Genomic DNA, 22,290 nt, shown 5'->3' on the forward strand with positions numbered 1-22,290 from the left:
GTGAATGTGATGCCTTAGAGATATGACTAGTAAATGGTGTGGGACTATGGGTACCTTTGTCGTCACCTTTGTTTTGTATTCTTTGGTGATTAGCTTTGGAGGTTTGCCATGCAGACAAAAGTATTATGAGGAGTTTGAAATTTTATTTAATTTGAATACAACCTGCCCCACGATGTCTCTGGGTACTATTGTATAACTATAATGTATATCATGGTTTTAATTATATTATAACTTATTTTAGAATATTTTTGTATAAGTTAATAATAGGACGTCGGTACATTTTACCTGAAACCTGAAACTCAACTCGAGAAAAACTTGTACTTGAACTAACCCTACCCGAAAACCGAAACCCGAAACGAAGTAATTTGGGTTGGTTCTTGGATCTGGTTTATGGGTTTCGGCTCAACCAGAATAAACTTTTAGTTTTATAAACTAAATAAATTTTTATGTATAATATAGGCTAAGTCTTAGCCACTTAAGTTGTCCTAATCGATTGTTGTGGTTTCACCCTATGCTATCAATAGCGGTGCTATAGCGGTTATCGGTCCGGCGGTAAAATAGAGGTCGAAATATCGGTCCAAATAGCGGTTCCGATAATTGCGACGCTATTTACCGCTATATCGCCGATATTTGGCCACCGATATATCGGAAATAGCGGTGAGATTCTCAGTTTAATATTTTTGACCCAGTTGTTACTTTTTTGGCCCAAACTGTAAGCCCATAACCCAATTTCATTATGATTATTATTGAACGATCAGCTTATTGCCCTAAAAATACCTTAATCGCTGCTAATGCTCATTTCCGATACCCATTTCTTCAGTCGCTGCTGATGCTTATATATTTATGGCTTTCGATTAAGTGATTAAATCATGTCTTAAATTAAAAATATTGTTACTTTGTGTTTTGAACTATTGACTTTTATGATTTTGGTATTAAGACTTAAGTATTATTATTAGATAGCTTTTGGTGTTATACCGCTATCCCACCGCAATAACAGATATCTCAGATATCGGTCATTGACCGATATCCGCTATTTTTTGGCATTAACTGCATAGGTTTCACCTATTATGGATTGATAGTTTGTTGTTAATTCATGTTTTCCGTTTATGACTAATAGCAGCCGTAATCAAACAACTAAATCACGTTTGATTGAAGACGATTATGGTTGGAGTTGTTTTACTCTTCTTTTAAATTGTTTTAACAGATTATGTTGATTTATTATTTGGTTATTTACTTTGCAAGCAAAGAAGAGTATGTTTTTTTTATTTTAGCATTGTGGTTTTTTTTTCTAGGATACTTGAAATCCAATTAACCCAACCCAAAAAAACTCGAATACCTGAAGAACACCTATAGTTAGACTGAACTTAGAATGAGTAGCACATTATAATAATCAACATTCTTTAATTATTAGTGTTTTAATGGTGGAGTAATTCTGTAATTCATATTTCATAAGGTGTGATGGGCCTCTGGGGGGGGGGGGGGGGCAATCAGGGCTCGATCTCACAATTAGGGAAATTTATATATGGGAGCCTAATTTTTTTACTCGTTTGGGTCACTTGAAATCTTGAATATAAACTGCAGAGGCATTTACATAACTGCTTTGTGCATTGTAATTAAAACAATACGCTAGCAAATATTTGGTTCTCGCATAATTTTCAATAGTACAACTACTGTATTGTTGTATCCTACAATACAAAATGCGAAAAGTCACTAAATACGTTTTAAGTGAACCTTATCTAACAAATGTGCACAAACACAACGATTTTTTATGTTGGCTTTGTTTCTTTACCTTTTGTTATATGTATTTTTTGAACAGCTAAATGTCACACTTTACAAGGATTGAACCAATGATCTATTTTTTGTTATATTTTATCTGTATATAAATGTAATTTGTTTCTTAAAATTTGGTTTATACTGTTTTCAACAATTTATAAGAAATGTAGAACTTTCCTAGTATTGGAAAAACTAGAAATTCATGGTGTTAATTCACATGACAACAATTGTAAGGAGTAAATGACTTTAATAGTTACTGCTAAACACTCAAAACATGTATGATTCTATGAAGAGTGAAGACAAATACGAACTTATGTAAAGACAAAATAACTAAAGTGTTTCAAAAGAACAAAAGGCTTATGACAAGGAAACTAGGTTAACTAGCTAGACCATTGTAATGATATTGTTAATTACATTGTTTCCTATATATGTTTCATGAGCAAACTTATTCTTATAGTTTGAACCTTGCCACCTAGGTAGTAACTAAAAGTAGTTCTTTGATATGTATAAGAATGGCTATGTTGCAGTGACGGATCAAGAAAATAAGTCGAGACGTAGCGCTGGCTATCTCTTAACTTATGCTAGATTCACCTCTGTCTGGTTAGCTCGATTACGCCAAACTCATGTGATCAACAGCTATTTTATATGTTGATAAATAAGCATTGATGATCTTGTTGGCAAATAAAAGTGTTGATATTTTTGTTATTCGTCCATGTGCATGGTATCAAGAATTAAACTTTTTAGTATCACAAAGTTGACTAAATTGAAATAATTGTAGGGTGAAGCCATAAAAGCAAAACTTTTATAATGCCATTATATTAGATATTATTATGAATAGATTTGAAAAGGATTTAATGATATCTAGGTGCTAACAATAAGCAAGCTTTATAAATAAGATAGAGCTTTAGACCTCCTTTTCAATAATATCTCACTTTTAAATATTTGTAAATACGTATTTAATGTATCCTATGTTCACTTTGAGAGTTACAAACAAAAAAACACAATGCTAGGATAGTGGTAAGCTCTAGTCTTGCTCTTAGGTGGTGCAGATTCAAATTTCATAGTTTTTAATGTTTTCAACCGTGTATTTTACATTTCATGAAAATTGATATAGAAAGTTCAAACCAGCTTTTTTTTAAAGCAAAAATGCCTCAACAAATATTTTTAGGTCTCTAAAATGGTTGAGCCGGCATTGATATTCTCATATGGCATATCATGATTTTTCCAGCATACGTTATGATGCGTACCTTAATGAAAAATGTAAGTATGTGAATCCGTAAAATGTGAAAATATGTTGCATTGACAATATAGGAAATTCGTATCTCAAATGTTTGTGAAAAAAGAAGCAACAAGTCACACTACATAAATGATGTGGGGATGTGTAAATAGACTATGTAACTACTTTAAAGCTAGAAATGTTTATTATCAGCAATTCTAGTAAGCATGGGTGGACCTATGTGATGTCAAGGACAGGACTGTTCATTATTCGGTTTCAAACCAATTTGTCACACCCCAACCTACGGCAAAAATGTCGGGGCGTGATCTGATTGTCACAGCTCACAAGGTTACTATCATGCAATTGTAAAACGACAATATCTAATTAATTTATTAATTGTCAACGAACATTTAAGTACAACAAAAATAGAGAAAATTACAATACAAAACCAACTATTCTTGTTTTATGTTTAACATCCTAAGGTCATCTCTACATGAGCTTCAGTTCGATAAGCAAGTCAATCTATCACCTGCAAATGCGTACAAAATATATATATTTGTCAACAACACATGTTGAGTGAGTAGATTCACCAGTTTTGACACGAACAAAATGATAATATATAATGATATAAATAATATAGTAAAAATAAGCAAAACTGTTATCTGTGAGTATAAACAATGAAAGTGTAAAGTAAGTAATGAGTGTCGGTGAAACCTTTGCCAATGCGATCGGGCTCCGGCCACTACGACGATCGTATGATCATACTATAATGAGATTATGTTGTACCTCTCCGAATGCGATTCAAGTAAGCAAGTAAGCAAATATCAAGTAACAAACAGTCATTCAATTGATACACAACACAAAGATCACAGTTTGCGTTTGAGAAATAATAAGATAAATAATTTGATAAATGGTACGCGAGTGTCCCCAAAACATTTGAAAACAAGTAAAATAGGGGAGTGATTACTCACCTGATCAGTAGAACAAAACACAAGTGAGGATGTGAGAAAGATGAACCCTTCGGGATTTACCGTCAAGGATTCCTAATAACATAATATTATAAATTAATTAATAATGAGATAACATGATTTAATAAATTAAGATTTCGGTGATTTGAGTTATGGTTGGGTATTGTAATGTTATTGATTGTTCGATGGAAATCTATTGTTATTATTTATGCAAAACAACATTATTGTTAATCATTTATATACATGATGATTATTTGTTTCATTATTTATAAAATACCACTAATACACAATATAATACATTTTTATATAAATATCTAAATAAAACAATTAAATACACCAATTAAATAAAATGATTTGAGTAAATATAAATCGAGATATAATACTATAATTAAATAATTATAACATAAACGTTTTTTTTTAAATAAATATTTATAATAATAATATTATTTAAGCAAATATGCATTTTGAATTGCTAACGAAATTTAACGATAAAAAATATATCTAATATGTTTGTTCTATTCTTGTCTAAAATTAATACATATATGATAAAGATAAAAGTTTATAAAGACGTTTAACAACAAGAAAGCGTGAACTTAAACTGTTGGGTTTCAAAAAGGTTTATTTAAAAGAATATATATACTTATAAGACGTACAAATTATATATATATATATATATGCACCAAAAAATCATGACGAGATTATTTGTCAAGAAACATAAACTTTATGGTGTCGGTTTAACATAAGAAAAATATGTATTTGATATTTATTATTATCATAAATAATTAATAAAATCATTAAAGCCCTTAGGGGGGCTCAAACCTGCGCCCCTGGCCGGTTCAAGGGTTTAAACCAACACAGACCAGCCAATGGGCTGGTGCGTTCACTTGGTTAATATCCAAGAACAATATTTTATATACACCAGCTGATTTTATCCCTAAATCAATTAAGAACCCTAATCTTTAAATCGATTAATCCGTTGCATATTGGTTCAATTAAGGTTAGGGTTAATGTAATTAGATTAAAAACGAATTGAAATCATACAACAATTACCAGAAATGAGGATCAGACGATGATGAACACGGAGTAGTTGTTGGCGGCCCAAAAACGAAGAGATTATACGAGTAGCAGGTCTGAGTAATCAAATTAACTATGGAGGTTAGGTTGGCGACGGGTATAGGGTTGTGCAGGCTTAGTAAATTGCGTTATGACGATCTGTAATTGTTAATTGATATTATGATATATGTCGGGTTCGATATAAGTCAATACAGTTCATAATTGATTCGTTTTCCAAATTTACAAGTGACGGCAGCTCACATAAGGCTATATTAACATATTCCAATGATTTGATTTCCAAGTTTGTGACGAAAATTGAGATGCAAGCTATCAAACGGGTAACCGGGTTCGCAATATGGGCGGGTTAACGGGTTTGGTTTGATTATCTGGGTTAGCATATATAATAAGTTAATTATAATTGCATTTCAGTCCTCGAAGTGTAAAGGTGGAAATATAAAGTGGTAATTGTTTTAGTTTGGGTACTTTTTGTCACAAATTGAAAGTTATACATGTATATTTTAAATAAACAATAATATTATAAAAATTAGTTCGATGGACGTGATAATTTTAAATGATAAAAAAATTTCCCGAACATATAAACGGGTCGGGTAATGTAAATTTGGAAAAACTGAGTTTTTACACGATTAGACCAGAAACCAAACTAAACCAAAACTAGCTTTACGGTCTAGTATAAACTATTAGAATTTGGTTTAGTTCGGTTTTCAGTTGTTTTTTATTCGAGTGAAAAATATCCCAACCAAAGAGACCGAACCGATTCAATGAATGTAAAAGTTTTGATTTATAATATTCCGACAACTCGTTTAAATATAAGGTATAATATTCCGTGGTCGTGGGTCCACCCGCGCAGCAAGGCTACACGCACAAGGCACTTAGCTCTCAAATCACTCAGTGTCACCTGAAGGAATGAGCGAAGCCGGGAACAATCCCGCACAAGGGCGGGAGGGGGAATACTCCCGCCCAAATAAGCCAGTCCGTACGATACAGGAAGATCTTCTGTACTGTACCTGACGAGGTATGGGAAAAAGATCTGACTAAAGATACGACAGCTTATTGACAACAGTATGGCGAGCAGCATGCTCCTGCACTGTATGTCACTATTAGCCGCTGCCTACTCACCAACTACTGCCATACCACGTGCGTAGCCGTCAGTTGGTGGAACAGGAATAGTATACAGCAGGCCTGATCGCTGTCAGCCGCTACCTACCCACCAACTACCAGCAGGGCACGTGCGTAGGCTACTGTTGGTGGAACAGGAACACTGTTGCAGCCGGCCATACCTCTTTGGAAACCTACCTTCGGCTATAAATACCACAAATGGTATGACCATCTGATTTTATCATATCTTACTACATTATCATCATATTATACCTGATATCTGCTCTAGCAATCTCTTAATATACTTTTATATTTAAAGAGCAATCTAGTCTGATTCTCACGCCGGAGGGTGGTCACAAGGAGGAACCCCCCCCTTCTCAGTGACGAGCTCACGGTGTCTGTTTTGCAGGTTATCAGAAGAACCATCTTCCAAGGGTCTAACCCCTCGTGGGAAACATCTATCTAACCCCCAGGTTACCAGTAATCTGCCTGGGGTCCGGTTAGTGTTTCTTCATTGGCGCCATCCGTGCATAAAGCTAGAACTTTATCTCTCCAGTTTTTTCAAACTTTCTACAAAAGATGGTTAGAGAAATTCCGGTAACCACAACCCCAGCTACTGGGGTGAATACCGGTAACACAGTTTTTACAAACACTACCCCGGTTACCCAAGCCGGGGCAAGTGAAGTAAATTTTACGAACACTACCCCAGCTACTCAAGCTGGGGCAAGTGCAGTAAATGATCGCCTACTGGGATCCACTGATACCCAGTTTGAGAAACGAAGACTCCCCCGCCAAACTCTCGATGAAGTTAAGGCATGGGCGGAGGCACGACAAAAGGAATTCCAGGCTGAGTTGGACGAACGCTTGCGTTCCATACAACAGGCCGACGAATTCGAATACTGGGAGGATGACTCGGAGGAATCCGACTCCGACGCGAACCCTCGCCATAGGGCAAAAGGGAAGCGTAAGGAAATGGAATCCCAACCGAAAAGGCATTTTGGACAAGCCTTCAAACCAAAAAGCACAGGTGGAAGTCCACGAGACTTCTCCAAAACGTTCAGACCAAACATTGCAAATGCAGGAACGTCCAAGTTTGCAAGGGACATTGCGGAAGCAATCGCCCCAAAGAGTGCCAAACAAATGCCTAACATAGGCACATATGACGGTATATCCGATCCAGACGATCATTTGAACAGGTTCATAGCGGGGGCAACCGTCAGCAATTGGACGGAACCCACGTGGTGCTACATGTTCCAAATGACGCTTGTTGGGGCTGCTAGAGCTTGGTTTGATCGTCTACCGGTCAACCACATCTACGACTGGGCAGACTTCCAGCAGAAGTTTAGCCAACACTTCAGCCAGCAACGGAAGTATACCGAGGAGCAATAGACGATCCTCAAATGCATACGAGAAGAAGATGAATCTCTGCCAAACTTCATCACTCGCTTCAACTCAAAGAAGCTAAGTTTGGGCAATATCAGCGAAGATCTTGTTCGCGCTGCCTTCATCCAGGGCGCGCATGACCCAGAGCTCATCCGCACCCTAACGGGTAAAGATGGCATGCCATCCACATGGGATGCCATCATGACAGCGGCAAAACGCTATGCGGAAACGGAGAAGCAACTGGGTAGAGATCTCCCCCAGAGCACAAACCTCTACACTCAGAAAACGAGAGAAGACAACGTCCTCACCGCCCGATTAAATAAAAAGCGGAAGCTAGGCATTTGGCAGTCAAGGGTAAACTTTGACACCTCATCCGGCTTGCAACATCGATTGGGCGGAAGGGATAATGTACATCCGCACCGGAACTCCAGATGGACGCCACTCACCAAGAGCGTCACTGAGATATTCGCTACTGAAGAGCTCCCATGGCCAAAGCCTCCAATAATCCGACATCGTCATGATGCTGATCGGAGCAAATACTGTGACTTTCACAAGACAAAAGGGCACAACACTGAAGAATGCATAGACGTAAAAGACATGGTCGAAGCATTTGTCAGAGATGGGACGCTCGCGCACCTCGTGGCGCAATAAAGGCTGAGCAGGCGGGTGCGTGTAGAACCTCAGCTGGGGAAAACACGAATAAAAGTTCCAGCTTCAATGTCGAGACTACATGCTGCGTAAAGAACGAGATCCCGAACCAGGTGCGTATCGGCTCGATGGCACTCCCATCCCAACATGGAAGGGAGCTCATTTACACAATTTGCATGTAAATCAATTCCAATTTGTAAAGAAAAGGCCAAGAGCCACTTCTAATGGAAATGATCCTCTTTAGAACATCGAAGCTGATGATTTTACTTTTCTGAACACTAGTATGCCGGCTTTCACCGCATAATTACGTGAAGTCGTTGCGTGGGAAGGCGGTCCTACCCGCACAAACCCAATAATGTGAAAAAACCTTCACGCAGGTCAGTTGAAGGGAAAAGGTTCACCACCCAAAAATGAAAGTGCCGGTCTATCCGCACGAATCACAATGAGGAAACTGAACAATAACCTATCAACAACCGCGCGTCGAACGGTTAAACTATGCAACACTGGTGACGGCACACATTACGTGAAGTCGTTGCGTGGGAAGGCGGTAATACCCGCACGAACCCAATAACGTGGCAAACCTTCACGCAGGTCAGTTGAAGGGGAAGAGTTCAATTATCTCATTAAATGAAAGTGCCGGTCTATCCACATGAATCATTAAAGGAAACTGAACACTAACCTATTGACAACCGCGCGTCGAACGGTTCAAAACAATTCTTAAAAAGGATGAGGAAAACCTACACACAGGTCAGATAAGGGTAAAGTTTTGCCATCCTACTAAGTGCAAGTGACGGTTCTACCCGCACAATCACGAAAGAGGAAGCAAAACTTCACACCTATTATCAACCACGTTCAAAGGTTAACTTATCCTCAAAGGATGAGGAAAACCTACACGCAGGTCAGATAAGGGTAAAGTTTTGCCATCCTACTAAGTGCAAGTGACGGTTCTACCCGCACAATCACGAAAGAGGAAGCAAAACTTCACACCTATTATCAACCACGTTCAAAGGTTAACTTATCCTCAAAGGATGAGGAAAACCTACACGCAGGTCAGATAAGGGTAAAGTTTTGCCATCCTACTAAGTGCAAGTGACGGTTCTACCCGCACAATCACGAAAGAGGAAGCAAAACTTCACACCCATTATCAACCACGTTCAACAGGTTAACTTATTCTAAACACTTGGAAAATTGCTAATTTAAACTAAGTATGCAAGTCATAAGTTTATAAAGCAAGGAACCCAAAGAAGGAAATAACAATCTTATACGCAAAAAGATTTATATTTCACAAATGAATTATTACAAGAATGGCCGGGTAACTACCCGCCTACGAAAAGAAAAATAAATACATTACAAGACTATCCTAGCAATGGGAAGGGATCTTCGGGATCAAGCCTCAGGGCCGCTTCCACTTGGACCCGCTCCATCAGAAGAACGGGCCGGTTCGAGGAAAGCTTTAAGGATAGCTAACCCATCATCAGCAGCAGCTACTTGGTTCACCTTCTCCACCACTGGATGCGGGAAGGCAGCATATTGGTTTACTGCTTGGTCATATATGGCTTCAGTATCAACATTGTACAAAGGGAAGTTGGAAGGCGGGAAGCCTTTCTCAACGAACCCTAGACCAAGCAGGAAGCCAGCCCGTTCCCCATCCTCGTGAGAAGCGTTGAGGGCTGCGCTCATCGTATCGTCGTAGGATGTCTCTGAGAAGACACGATGCACAACCTACAAAAGAATATACAAATCATTCTATGTACAAAGGAAAGCGTAAAGACATGAAAGCTTACCTGAGGCAACGCTTCTCGAAGAAGCCATTCCTTGGCAACCAGGGCTTGGGTACAGGCGCGTTCGGCTTCGCTTTTATTGAGGTTGGCAAGTTGCACTTCCTTTGCAGCAGCCTCTTCAACGCCCTTAAGCTTCCGCTCGGTGTGGTCAAGCACGCCCCTCTGGTCCAGGATCTCTTGGAGCTTCTTGGCATCTTCCATGGCCAAGGCATCATGAGCACGTTGGAGAGCCTCTAATTTGGCCTTGAGCTCCTCGTTCTCCACGCGTAAAGGCTCAGCAACGGCCTCAGCCTTGGTGGCCCTCTCAGTTGCGTTCCTCACAGTCTCCTTAGCCAGCCGAAGCTGTTCGTTAACAGCTTGGGCAGCCTTGGAGCGGGCCTCGAGTCGCGCTTGAACTTCAACCTCGAGGGCCTTGAAGGCCTTCTCCTTCTCCGCAGCAGCTGCGGCCAACCGTTGGTTCTCCTCCCGAAGAGCCCGCGCCTGAGATACGTCCTTTGCGCGAGCTGCTTTCAACTTGTCGTTTTCACAACAAAGCAGCTCGACGCGCGGCTGCATCCGGGCTTGGAGAACCCGAAGCTCATTGGTTAGCCTACCCTCCTGGTAGCTAGCCATGGCTTCCCCCAACGCACCATGAGGAGCAGCGTGGCGAGCCCATTCCACGCACTCCACAGGGGTGCGAAGGGTTGTTCCTCGGCGTATGTTCCATCGCGGAACATACACTTCATTGGAATCCGACACTGCAAAAAACAAAAAAGCAGTTAGGAAAAGATGATAAAAATAAAAGTGAAAAAGGGCCAAAGGAACCCTACGCACCTGTAGGGTCTATAACAGGCCGATAGCCGCCGAACCCATCACCTGAACCCAAAGGAAACCCATCCAAAAGGTCAGGCAGATGGGAAGGTGGCAAGGATTGGCGAGTACTCCCATGCGTACCTGATGAGCCGGCCGTCGGTGCCGGTGGCGGGGGCATGGTGGCAGCCGCCGCAGTCGCTGCCGCAGAATCCGCAGCAATCGTAACCGCCGGCTCGGTGAAGGACGACGTAAAAATCGCACTCACGGCCGGCGGTGGCATAAACTCGGCTGGAACAGTCGGCTCAGAGTGAGCAACTGAACCAGCGGGACCAGGCGCAGGCGCCTGGGTCGACGCCTCAGGTAGGCTGACCAAGCCTACCGTCATCGGCGGAGAGATACTACTCGGCACTTCACCCTGGAATGCGTCAACATCCACGCCTGCACAAGAAGATAAGTGTTAATAAATTTATGAAGTATGATAAATCTACAAAAAGAATGTTTGTACTTACGGGTTTTCTTGAGCCTGAACGTACGAAGGGGCGGGGACAAGCCCGATGGGGCCGGTCTCTTGACGCCGGTCACCGTCGTCGTCATTGGTTCTCCGGAGGTAACAGTCGTAGCCTCCGGAGCAGTGGTCTTCTCACCACCGGGGTTCCCCGCCACCTCTTCACTATCTGACTCGGTGTCAGATAGAAGCACCGGATCAGCCGTAGAGGCCACCTTCTCCTTTCCTTTCCCTCCGGCAGCCTTCTTCTTCCGCACAAGGGGAGGACCATCTGCGGATTCCTCAGAAGAAGACAGGATGTAAGGAAATCCAGCAGCGGGTACAGCATTGAGGGGTTGAGGATAGAATATCGCCTTACCTGGCCGCCGGTGGCTCAGGATCTCTTGGCCCGGCGGATAGACCTCCACAAATCGATCCGCCGTTTGCTCCATGATGGGCAACTCATTGTCGTCCAGAGCACGAGTGCCCACCCGCACGGGACCGTCAGCTTCCCGCGGGAACAGGAGCGACTCCAAGTCATTCCCCTCTGAAAGAAAAGAAACAGTTAGAAGACAAACTAATATAAGCAAGAAAGACAAGACATACCATAAGGAATAGAGTTCAAACCGTATTCGAGAAGGATGGGAAACCGGGACGCATTCTTCCATACCCGGCTCATCCCCAGCATCACCATCCCGGACTCCGCAAACCGGTAAACCGGAGATTGGACCCGGGATATCTTCGCGAACCACTCCGCCTCCTGGTAGCTGGAAGCGTGAAGGCTCGGAAGCGCTTGCCCCTTCTTAAACTTCATGGCAATGGGAATGGCGCGGGCAGAAATGTAGAAGAACTCCCGCTTCCACGATCGGAGACTGCGCTCGGTCACGCAGATCTTCAAACCCTTAATACGGGTTGTCAGGGTGTACCACCCCTGGACGCACCTCCAAGTATAGAAGGTCATCAGGCGGTCCACGTAGGGCTCAATACCAAGAATCCGGCACACCCACTCGAAGTGCCGGACCTTGGCAATCGCCATCGGATGCACCTCGGTCAGGTGCACACCGTGCCTCTCCAGGACACGGTACATAAACTTTGTCAAAGGAAACCTAAGGTTCCCATAGACAAAGAATGCAACATATACCCCGATCTTGCCACTGGGGGCATCGTACACAGTCTGGTGGGATTCAGGAAACTCAGGCTCAAGAGACTCAAGCATGAACTTCCTGACGATGTACTGGTACTGATCGACAGGTAGAGCACACTGGCACTCGCCAGCAGTACTCCTATCGTCGGCTACAGCTTCAGCATCATGAGAAGACATTTTGCAGAAAGAAGAAAGTGATTTCGGAAAATGCTTGCCTGAAAAGGGGAGTATTTGCCGGAAATCACTAAGAAGAAGAAGAAGAAAGGTGAAAGTGTGGATTACAAAGAGGCCTCTCCCCCTTTATATACTAATCGCAATTAATGCGGTGAATTTAATGCGGAGGAGAGAGAAACCAAAGGTGCAATGAAACTATGACACGTGGCAAAAAGCAGGCTGGCAACAGCTGTTGACAGGACGTGTGCCAGTAATTTCGCGGCCACGCGCCCGAAAAATCGCGCCCACGCGCCTGAAAAAGCGTCTGGAATGACCATATAACTTCACGTCACCATAACTTCCTGCACGTCCTGACACAGTCAGAAGAAACTGTCGCACGACGTTTCAGAGGTTTGGACTGTTCCTATCTTTCCACCAACCTTTCAAATTTCAAAATTCAAAATTTAAAAATATTAAAAAGTAAGCGGGAAAATACCCCTTACCTTGGCAAACAAGTAACCGTAAGACGGATGCGGGTACAGTGTAAAGGCAAAACCCTTCACATACCTAGCACCCGCAGGGAATTGAAGCCAAGTAAACCTTGGCAAACAAGTAACCGTAAGACAGATGCGGGTACAGTGTAAAGGCAAAACCCTTCACATACCTAGCACCCGCAGGGAATTGAAGCCAAGTAAACCTTGGCGAACAAGGAACCGTAAGACGGATGCGGGTACAGTGTTAAGGCAAAACCCTTCACATACCTAGCACCCGCAGGGAATTGAAGCCAAATATTCCTCGGCAACCAAGTAACTATAAGACGGGTGCGGGTACAGTGTAAAGGCAAAACCCTTCACATACCTAGCACCCGCAGGGAATTGACGCCAGGAATACCTTGGAAGTAAAGTAACCGTAAAACGAGCGCTGGTACAGTGTTAAGGCAAAACCCTTCACATACCTAGCACTCCGCTGGGAATTGAAACCAAGAAGGATCTTCTGGGCAATGCTTGCGGAAACGGAAATAACATCCCCGCATAGCGGGAACGTCGAGAACTACGTTGTTCGAAGCTCCAGGATGGAATTGGTGGTCTTAACATAATTGATCACTATGTTCAAAACCACCAAAACCTCAAGGAGAATCCACATAAGTGGGACTCAACGCTCCTGACGTGCGAGGAGATTACAGCCTACCCGCATCATACCCAAAGACCAAGCAGGAAACTCGGGCATTTCTGCAAGTGACAAGGACTTCCGCGGGAAGAATCCCCATGGAAAACCTTAGAAAAACCCTTTTCAAAACCCTCTGCTTAAGTCCAAAAGTTCACCTCACTTTATTAAACACTCATGAGAAGAACATTGGACTGGGGGGACTTGAAGAGGTAGGTCCCAGCAAAGCCCAGTTGGACCCGCAAGACTCACCTAAAAGAGGGACGTCTGCGCAGAAACCAACTGGATCCGCAGGACCAACCATGCTCAGAGATGTGACGTCCTTACGCGCAGTACGCAAGCTGGTCCCGCAGGAAATGCCTCCCGATGGTGAAGGACTCCTCCTGTTCCCGCAGCCTGGGATACAAGCCATCAGGGAAGGCCACCCGCGCAGCAAGGCTACACGCACAAGGCACTTAGCTCTCAAATCACTCAGTGTCACCTGAAGGAATGAGCGAAGCCGGGAACAATCCCGCACAAGGGCGGGAGGGGGAATACTCCCGCCCAAATAAGCCAGTCCGTACGATACAGGAAGATCTTCTGTACTGTACCTGACGAGGTATGGGAAAAAGATCTGACTAAAGATACGACAGCTTATTGACAACAGTATGGCGAGCAGCATGCTCCTGCACTGTATGTCACTATTAGCCGCTGCCTACTCACCAACTACTGCCATACCACGTGCGTAGCCGTCAGTTGGTGGAACAGGAATAGTATACAGCAGGCCTGATCGCTGTCAGCCGCTACCTACCCACCAACTACTCGCAGGGCACGTGCGTAGGCTACTGTTGGTGGAACAGGAACACTGTTGCAGCCGGCCATACCTCTTTGGAAACCTACCTTCGGCTATAAATACCACAAATGGTATGACCATCTGATCTTATCATATCTTACTACATTATCATCATATTATACCTGATATCTGCTCTAGCAATCTCTTAATATACTTTTATATTTAAAGAGCAATCTAGTCTGATTCTCACGCCGGAGGGTGGTCACAAGGAGGAACCCCCCCCCCCCCCTTCTCAGTGACGAGCTCACGGTGTCTGTTTTGCAGGTTATCAGAAGAACCATCTTCCAAGGGTCTAACCCCTCGTGGGAAACATCTATCTAACCCCCAGGTTACCAGTAATCTGCCTGGGGTCCGGTTAGTGTTTCTTCAGCTAGGGTTAAGTATTAGAACGAATAGGCAAACAAACAAGGTGGAAAGAACGATAAAACAGAAGAAGATGTCATTAAATATTTAGTTATATTAACTAAATAATATTAAAATAACTATATTTTGAATAACATAAGTAAATAATATTAGACATCTTAAATAATATAAAAGTGTTCGTGCGTCATTATTTTATAATCAACGTGGGCTGGAGCCTCAAACTATAAGAATAAAAAGTATCAAAGAATATATTAGATTCTTAAGAGCAAGAAGAAGGCATCCAATGAGGCCCAAGTAACAATGTAAATTCCTCATTGAAGTTTTCAATTTAATACTATTTTATAAAAAGAAGTTATAAATTTTATAAATAATGTTTCATGTATAACGTGAATTTCTGGTATATAAACTATGAAATATTTAGGATACTACTCGTATATTGTAGGGTTTTTTAGTAAAAATTAAAAATAACAACAAAACATAAATTTTTTTTTCAAATGAATTATGCATATTTTGACGTGAATTATGTTTGTCTTGACATATGTATAATATCCGATAATTATTTTATATTAAATATATCATGCCCGAGTACAAGCCAAGTACTCCTTAATTGGCCGCCTAAGAACCGCCTAACGAGTTTTACAACACTGGTGTCTGGTATACCGTATGCATGACAAATTAGGTTGAGTTCTATACGGAACAACTATTAATTTATGCGACGAGTAATCAGTGAGCTGCAATTTATTTGAGCGAACATTAATTTTAAATGGAGTGAAATCTAATTTATTTATAGAAATATTTTGTAATCAACTATTAAAGAGAAAAAAAAGAAAAAAGTGTGTAGCATCTATCGATTAAACTACAGTTTTATAACTAAAAATAACTTAAAATACTGTTTAGTGTGTAACATAATTATAATAATTCCTATTAACATCTTTTGGACATAAATGATACAAAATTTTCTATTATAATTAGTATTTAAAATTTGTATTAAAAGTATGCAATATAATAGAAAAAAACAATTCTGTAACATATTAAAATCATATATACCATGTTATTGTGAATGATTGTACAATACAACGTAACAAAAACAGTCTTATAAAATTTTTTACACTTCTTCATGTTTTGGCCATTGCTTTTTGCCGCAAGTTCGGTCAATTAACTAACACGATAACTATCTGGCTGAGTGAGGCACCCTACTCGCCCCGAGTAATATGGGTTCACCTGCTAGGTGTGAAATTGTGTTCAAATTTGAATATCAAAACTCATGGGGTTGGTGTGTCGGTGGATGGAGCAAAACGTCAAGCGAGTACAAGAATTGTGTCCTAGCACACAGGGGGGGGGGGGGGGGTGTTTCTATTATACCATTTTCTAGTTTTTGGGTCAGAATAATTTATTTCTATATTACTATGGGCTTAAATATCATACAACAGTGGAAAGTGGAAACCAAACTTTGTTTTGGACAAGTGTTAGTGGCCCAGTTCAATCAAACAAAATAGGTGTCGAAGCAATTTTAGCACATGAGTCTAAATAAAGGTTGTTTCGCTTTAATTAAAAAGTACTAAAGTTTATATACAAATTATTATATGACATACTGTTTTTATAAATATAAAGTTTACGAGTTCCCATTCTACTAGACCTGTAACGTGTTAAAAAGTGTCGAAATTAAAGAAAACATAAATGAGATAACGAAACTCAAACTAAGGTGTGTGATATTATCATATGAAACTTGAAAGAAATGATAAGTGAACAAGCCTTAGTGACACTTGATAAGAGAAAATGTAGTGGCGACCACTATCATTATTTGTGTGAATATAGTGGTGATCACTAACAACACCAAAAATATACGCTAATTACTAATTAGCAACAAGAGAAGTTTTCAATACTATCTCTATATCCATAGCGAGAAGTTGTTTGGGTTTCAAGTTTTGATTTTTTTCACTGTGCACAGTGACGACACTTGAACATTTAAATATGGGGTAAAAATATTAAATTTTAGAATTACGAGCATGTTTGGGATTGAGTTTGAAAAGTGCTTATAGCTTTTCAAAAAGTCATTTTAAAAAGCCAGGATTTGAGGCTTTTGAAAAACTGTTTTTTAACTCTTTCAAAAGGCTAAAATAAAAGGGTTTTTTGTGATTGCCAAACACCATTTAACTTATTGGCGTTTTGAAAAAGCCAATATATTAATAAGGTGTTTTCAAACTCAATCCCAAACATGCCCTACATGTGAGAAAATAAAATAGGAAGGGACCAACTCAACAAACATAATATTTTACAAGTTATTGAACTAGAAAGTAATACATTCACCTTTAAGTTTTTACACAACCTTTGTAATACTGTGATTATTTTTTAATTAAATAGTTTAAACATTAAATAATACAATAATAATAATAATAAAACTAACAAAAAATATTATTGACTAGTATGATATGATAGTATTTCTTTTTCAAACACAAGAATGAAGAAAGTGTCATAAATAGGTTTCTTGAGGCATGAATGACGGGTTAATTGTGGAGCCTCAACCATTTTCTAATATTAGTTACATTCCGACAAAAATATCAAATGTATTTGAGAATTATAATCAAAGGATATATCATACTAAAGTCGAAAAAGACATGTAGACTAAGGGGGATGTGGCAAAATATTCAACTTTATTTTTATACTTCTTAATGATTATCTTATGGACTCAACTTTTTATCAAGTGATGTTACTTATTTTTATAAGATAACATACCCCACATCAAATGTTTTATATCAATTCACGACTATTTTAGAATAAGACATTTGCCTTACGATTATGAGATTTCATGGATCAAGACAACTAGAAAATCATAACTTAAAGATAACTGGATTATTTTGCACTTGTGTTTTATGATTAGAAGATTTCATGAATCAGGACAAGATAAAACCATAACTTAAGGTAACTGAATTATTTCTTATGGTTTAATTTAAAACCGGCAAAAGTGATTAAACATAACACTACTTCCATTCAAGAACACCAATAAAGACACTCAGTTGACTTTCTGTTTATCCTTTAAAACACTAATTTTTTCTTTAATTCTATATCATCACTATTTTATAAAAAGTTAATTGACTTATTATAATAAGTATTAATTTTACGAGTAAAATAACTTATATGATATAAAGTATTTTAGAAACAGAAATATAAACAGTAAAAAATATATAAAATAATGATTTTATATTAAATAAAATACAGTATACAAGTCATTGAAGTCATTAACTCAATAAATTTCACTAAATATAAAATTTAAACGAAAAAAAAAAAAAAAAAAACTTGACCCGGCAAACCTTCAGACGGGCCGTCCGCTCCAACCCTACCCTCCCGTGCTTTTCATCTCACTACGCGCATACCTCATGGGCGTAGGGTTAAAGGCGGTCCGTCTAATTAGCCTGGACAGTAAAACTAGAACCATATTAAAAGTTTAAAACCAAATATGGTTTTGACATCATATACATATTCCAAAATATACATTAAAATTAAAGAATAAAAAACAAACAAAATAATAATAATAATAATAATAATAATAATAATAATAATAATAATATAAAACATAGAAACAAAATATCACACACCCTTCGACTATCCAAACATACCAAAACCACCCCAACACTTTGAATCTTGTTAACACTCTGTTCTTAACATGCATTCATTAGTGGCTTAACTTAACCTGTCCAAAATATCAGCAACATGTCTCATTGATGGTCTCCTTTCCGGGTTACTTTGCGTGCACCCGATCGCAATCTTTAAAACCGCAATCATCTCCTCTTCTCTATCCACATCCTCGGCCAACCCCGGGTCCAAAACATCCAAAAACGGTCTATTTTCCTCGATACACAACTGGATCCACCGAACAATATCCATTTCCTCGAGGCCATCTTGCACAACGGGCTTTTGGCCCGTTATCATTTCAAGTAAAACGACACCAAATGAGTAAACATCCCACTTTTGTGATGGTTTCACCACTTTGAAAGCCTCGGGTGCTTGATAATACGAGGCGTTGGAAGCGGATGCTGACGTGGCGGTTTCTGAGACCATCCGGTTGGATTGGAGTGTCGGTGTGTTGCCACCGGCTATGTTAGCCAAACGGCTAAGACCGAAGTCGGATATTTGAGGCTCCATGTTTGGACCGAGTAAAATGTTTGATGGTTTTAAGTCACCGTGGATGTATTTTTTCGGGCTGAATTCGTGTAGATAGGCTAGACCTTTTGCGGTCCCTCTCATTATCTTTAAACGTGCGCGCCAAGAAAGTGGCACCAAAGATGTCACACCAGGCGTCCCTGAAAACGAAGTTTTAGAATTAAACGGGTTTGGGTTGTCATTTCTAGCCCGTTTTAATAAGTGGGTCGGGTTGACCTGTTTAATTCGTTTAATAAAACGGTTCGACACGTCAACCTGTTAACTTAACCCATTTATTTCAAACCCCTAAATTAACATATTTTACAACTCAATTACTGTCCATCAACCCGTTTAATATGTTTAGATAAATGGGTTAAACGGGTCATGTTTAACTAAACGGGTCGACCACGTTTAACCTTTTTATTACAGTCCACTAACCCGATTATCATATTTTACAAGTTGATTACCATCTGCTAATCCTTTTGACACGTTTAAATAAATGGGTTAAACGGGTCGTGTTCGGGTTAACCCGTCTAATTATACAAGTCGACCCACCAACTTGTTTACAACCCGTTTAACGCATTATTACAACCCACAAACCCAATTAAAAAATTTTACAACTTGATTAATGATTACAACCCGTCAATCCATTTGATACGTTTAGATAACAAAAACAGAGCGCGTTAGATCGAAAATTACCGTGAATCGCGGTGCCAAGATTCCCATTCGGGACATAATCATAAATAAGCAACTTCTCGTCCACCGACCAATAATAAGCCCGTAAAGTCACAACATTCGGATGCCTTAATTTCCCGATCGCTTCAACCTCACTTTGAAACTCCTTAAACCGTTGCGAACCGCCTTCACCTAACCGTCTAACCGCCAACGTAATCCCGTCATCAAGCACAACCTTATACACAATCCCAATCCCACTTTTCCCCAACACAAACGCCGACGCCTTCAAAAGCTCATCCAAATCAAACCCTAACCGAGAACCCAACGCCACAAGCTCACACTCTTCGACATTCTCCGACAACGTCTCCGACCCGTCTTTCCTAAAACACAAACACTCGTTACCGTCACCGCCCCGACCGCCTCCTTTCTCATACCCGTTACTCTTTCTACCGCAACCACAAACCCTCGAATAACAATACGATAACACCAACCCGATCAAACAAATCCCGATCACATCACTCACGATAATCGCCACCACCGTACCTCTACTCAACCCTTTCCGACCCGTAACACCCGTTTGACCCGACCCGTTGACCGGCCGGTTCGGAAACAAAAACGAGTCATTCCCATTAACATTACAAAGATTCTTCAAAGGCGGCCCGCATAGCCCCGGGTTCCTGATAAAAGCGGTCGGGCCACGGTTAACCAACGCGCCGGTTTGCGGGATCGGGCCGGATAAATTATTATAAGTGAGATCAATGTAAATCTTTTCAGGAATATTACCAAGGGTATATGGGATTGACCCACTAAACATATTATGAGACAAGTCAAGAGTGTCTTTTAAACTAGTCAAATTACCTAAATCTTTAGGGATTAAGCCACTAAACATATTATGAGAAACATCAAGTTTTTCAAGAAAATTAAAATTCAACCCAAACCCATCTGGGAATGACCCGGAAATACTATTATGACCCAACACAAGAACCTTTAACCTTTTACAATTAACTATAGAAACCGGTAAAGACCCATTAAACATATTATCAGATAAGTCAAGTTTCTGAAGGTAATTAAGGTTAAAAACTTGATATGGCACTGACCCAGATAGCATATTCCCATAAAGCACCAAACTTTGAAGGTTTTGAGCATTGAAAAGATGAATTGGCAAGTGACCCATGAACCTATTGTTTCTTAAGTTAAGGTGTCTGAGTTGAGAAAGTGAGCCTAGAGATGGTGAGATGGGGCCCAGAAGGTTGTGTTTTGGGAGGCTTAGTGAGATGACTCTCTGGTCTTCGCATGTAATGCCGTTCCATGTACATGGAGTGTCGTTTGATGGGTTCCAGTTGGTAAATGAGCCGTGTGGGTCTTGGAGGATCGAGTGTTTGAAGGTTAAGAGTGTTAGGCCTTCGTTGTTTAAGGAAGTTGTGATGTGGGTGTTGAGTAGAATCAAGAAAATTGGTAGGGTGTGTAAAGGTTGCATTTTTTTTCAAGAAAACATGAATTTTGATGGGTTTTTTGGTTGTTTTTGGGAAGAAGAGTTGCAGGTTTTAGAGAGAGAGAAGAGTTGTGTGAGTATGGATTGAGTTGTTGGAGAGGTGGAGTGCATTGAAGAAGGTAAAGTCAAGCTGGTTTTTGCCTACTAGACATTGGGAATATTGTATATAGACTTTTACAATTGTTTTTTATTTTTTTATAGGATGAATTAATGTAAATTTTAACAGACTATTAAGCCACTTGTAATGGGCGTTTAGGAGGGGAGGAAGGTCAAAGAACAGATGTAGTTAAAACGTTCTAGGTATTTTATGTCATGTGGTATCCATCAATCGAGAGTTTTACAAAAGTGGTATTTTGCGTCATGTGATATCCCTGTCATAAATCGAGAGTTTTGCAAAAAGTGATGTAGCGGACAAATCAACATAACTCTCTTACAATAATTACATTTATTCTTCTCTCTCCTCTTCCCATACACAATTTTATCAAAACTCGTGCTACCTTCGCATTTTGTAGAAAACGCTCCCCCAAAACGCCTAGGGGGGTGATGTTCCTCAGCGTTATGGAGAAAAACGCTTGGGATACCGCCACCACTACGGGTGGTCTAAGAGCACTCTCATCCAACCCTCTATTTTATGTGAGAGGTTTTTTTTTATAATTTAGAGAGTGATTTAGAGTGTTATAAGAGAATAATTTTTATATTTTATAAAACGTAGTGATTTTTCTGTATATTTGAAAACTACTATTCACCCTCTATAATTTTTTAATATACTTTGAATATGGTTGTGAGTGAAGGAAAAAGAAATGGTAATTATAAATGTATAAAAAAAATATTATTTAATTGAAAAGAAAAGAAAGTGTTTTAGTGTAACAAAATTAACTAAAGCACATTACAATTTGTCTCTCATTTTCAATTAAATAATATTTTTTTATACTTTTATTATTACTATTTCTCTTTTCCTTCACTCACAATCACTTTCAACAAATATTAAAAAATTATAGGGGTAAATAATAGTTTTTCAAATATACAGAAAAGTCACTACATTTTCTCTCTCATATACTCAGAACACCCTAAACCATAACGTAAATTTTAAAAACCCCACTCACAAAATTTTGTGGT

At 39.8% G+C, this 22,290-nt stretch overlaps 1 protein-coding gene across 1 annotated transcript; it reads right to left on the reverse strand.

Moving 5' to 3' along the window:
- Positions 1 to 18,460: 18,460 nt before the first annotated feature.
- Positions 18,461 to 21,179, reverse strand: LOC143571210 (receptor protein kinase-like protein ZAR1). Its single transcript, XM_077056698.1, has 2 exons — positions 19,707 to 21,179; positions 18,461 to 19,168 (listed from the first exon to the last, which is right to left on the reverse strand). Exons 1-2 carry the CDS (start codon positions 21,157 to 21,159, stop codon positions 18,549 to 18,551), a joined length of 2,073 nt encoding a protein of 690 aa, XP_076912813.1. The 5' UTR covers positions 21,160 to 21,179; the 3' UTR covers positions 18,461 to 18,548.
- Between the last annotated feature and the right edge of the window lie 1,111 nt (positions 21,180 to 22,290).

This window comes from Bidens hawaiensis, unplaced genomic scaffold, assembly GCF_021521415.1.
Source record: "Bidens hawaiensis isolate Kalapana, Puna unplaced genomic scaffold, B.hawaiensis_p1.1 tig00025222_1, whole genome shotgun sequence".
Classification (NCBI taxonomy): Eukaryota; Viridiplantae; Streptophyta; class Magnoliopsida; order Asterales; family Asteraceae; genus Bidens; species Bidens hawaiensis.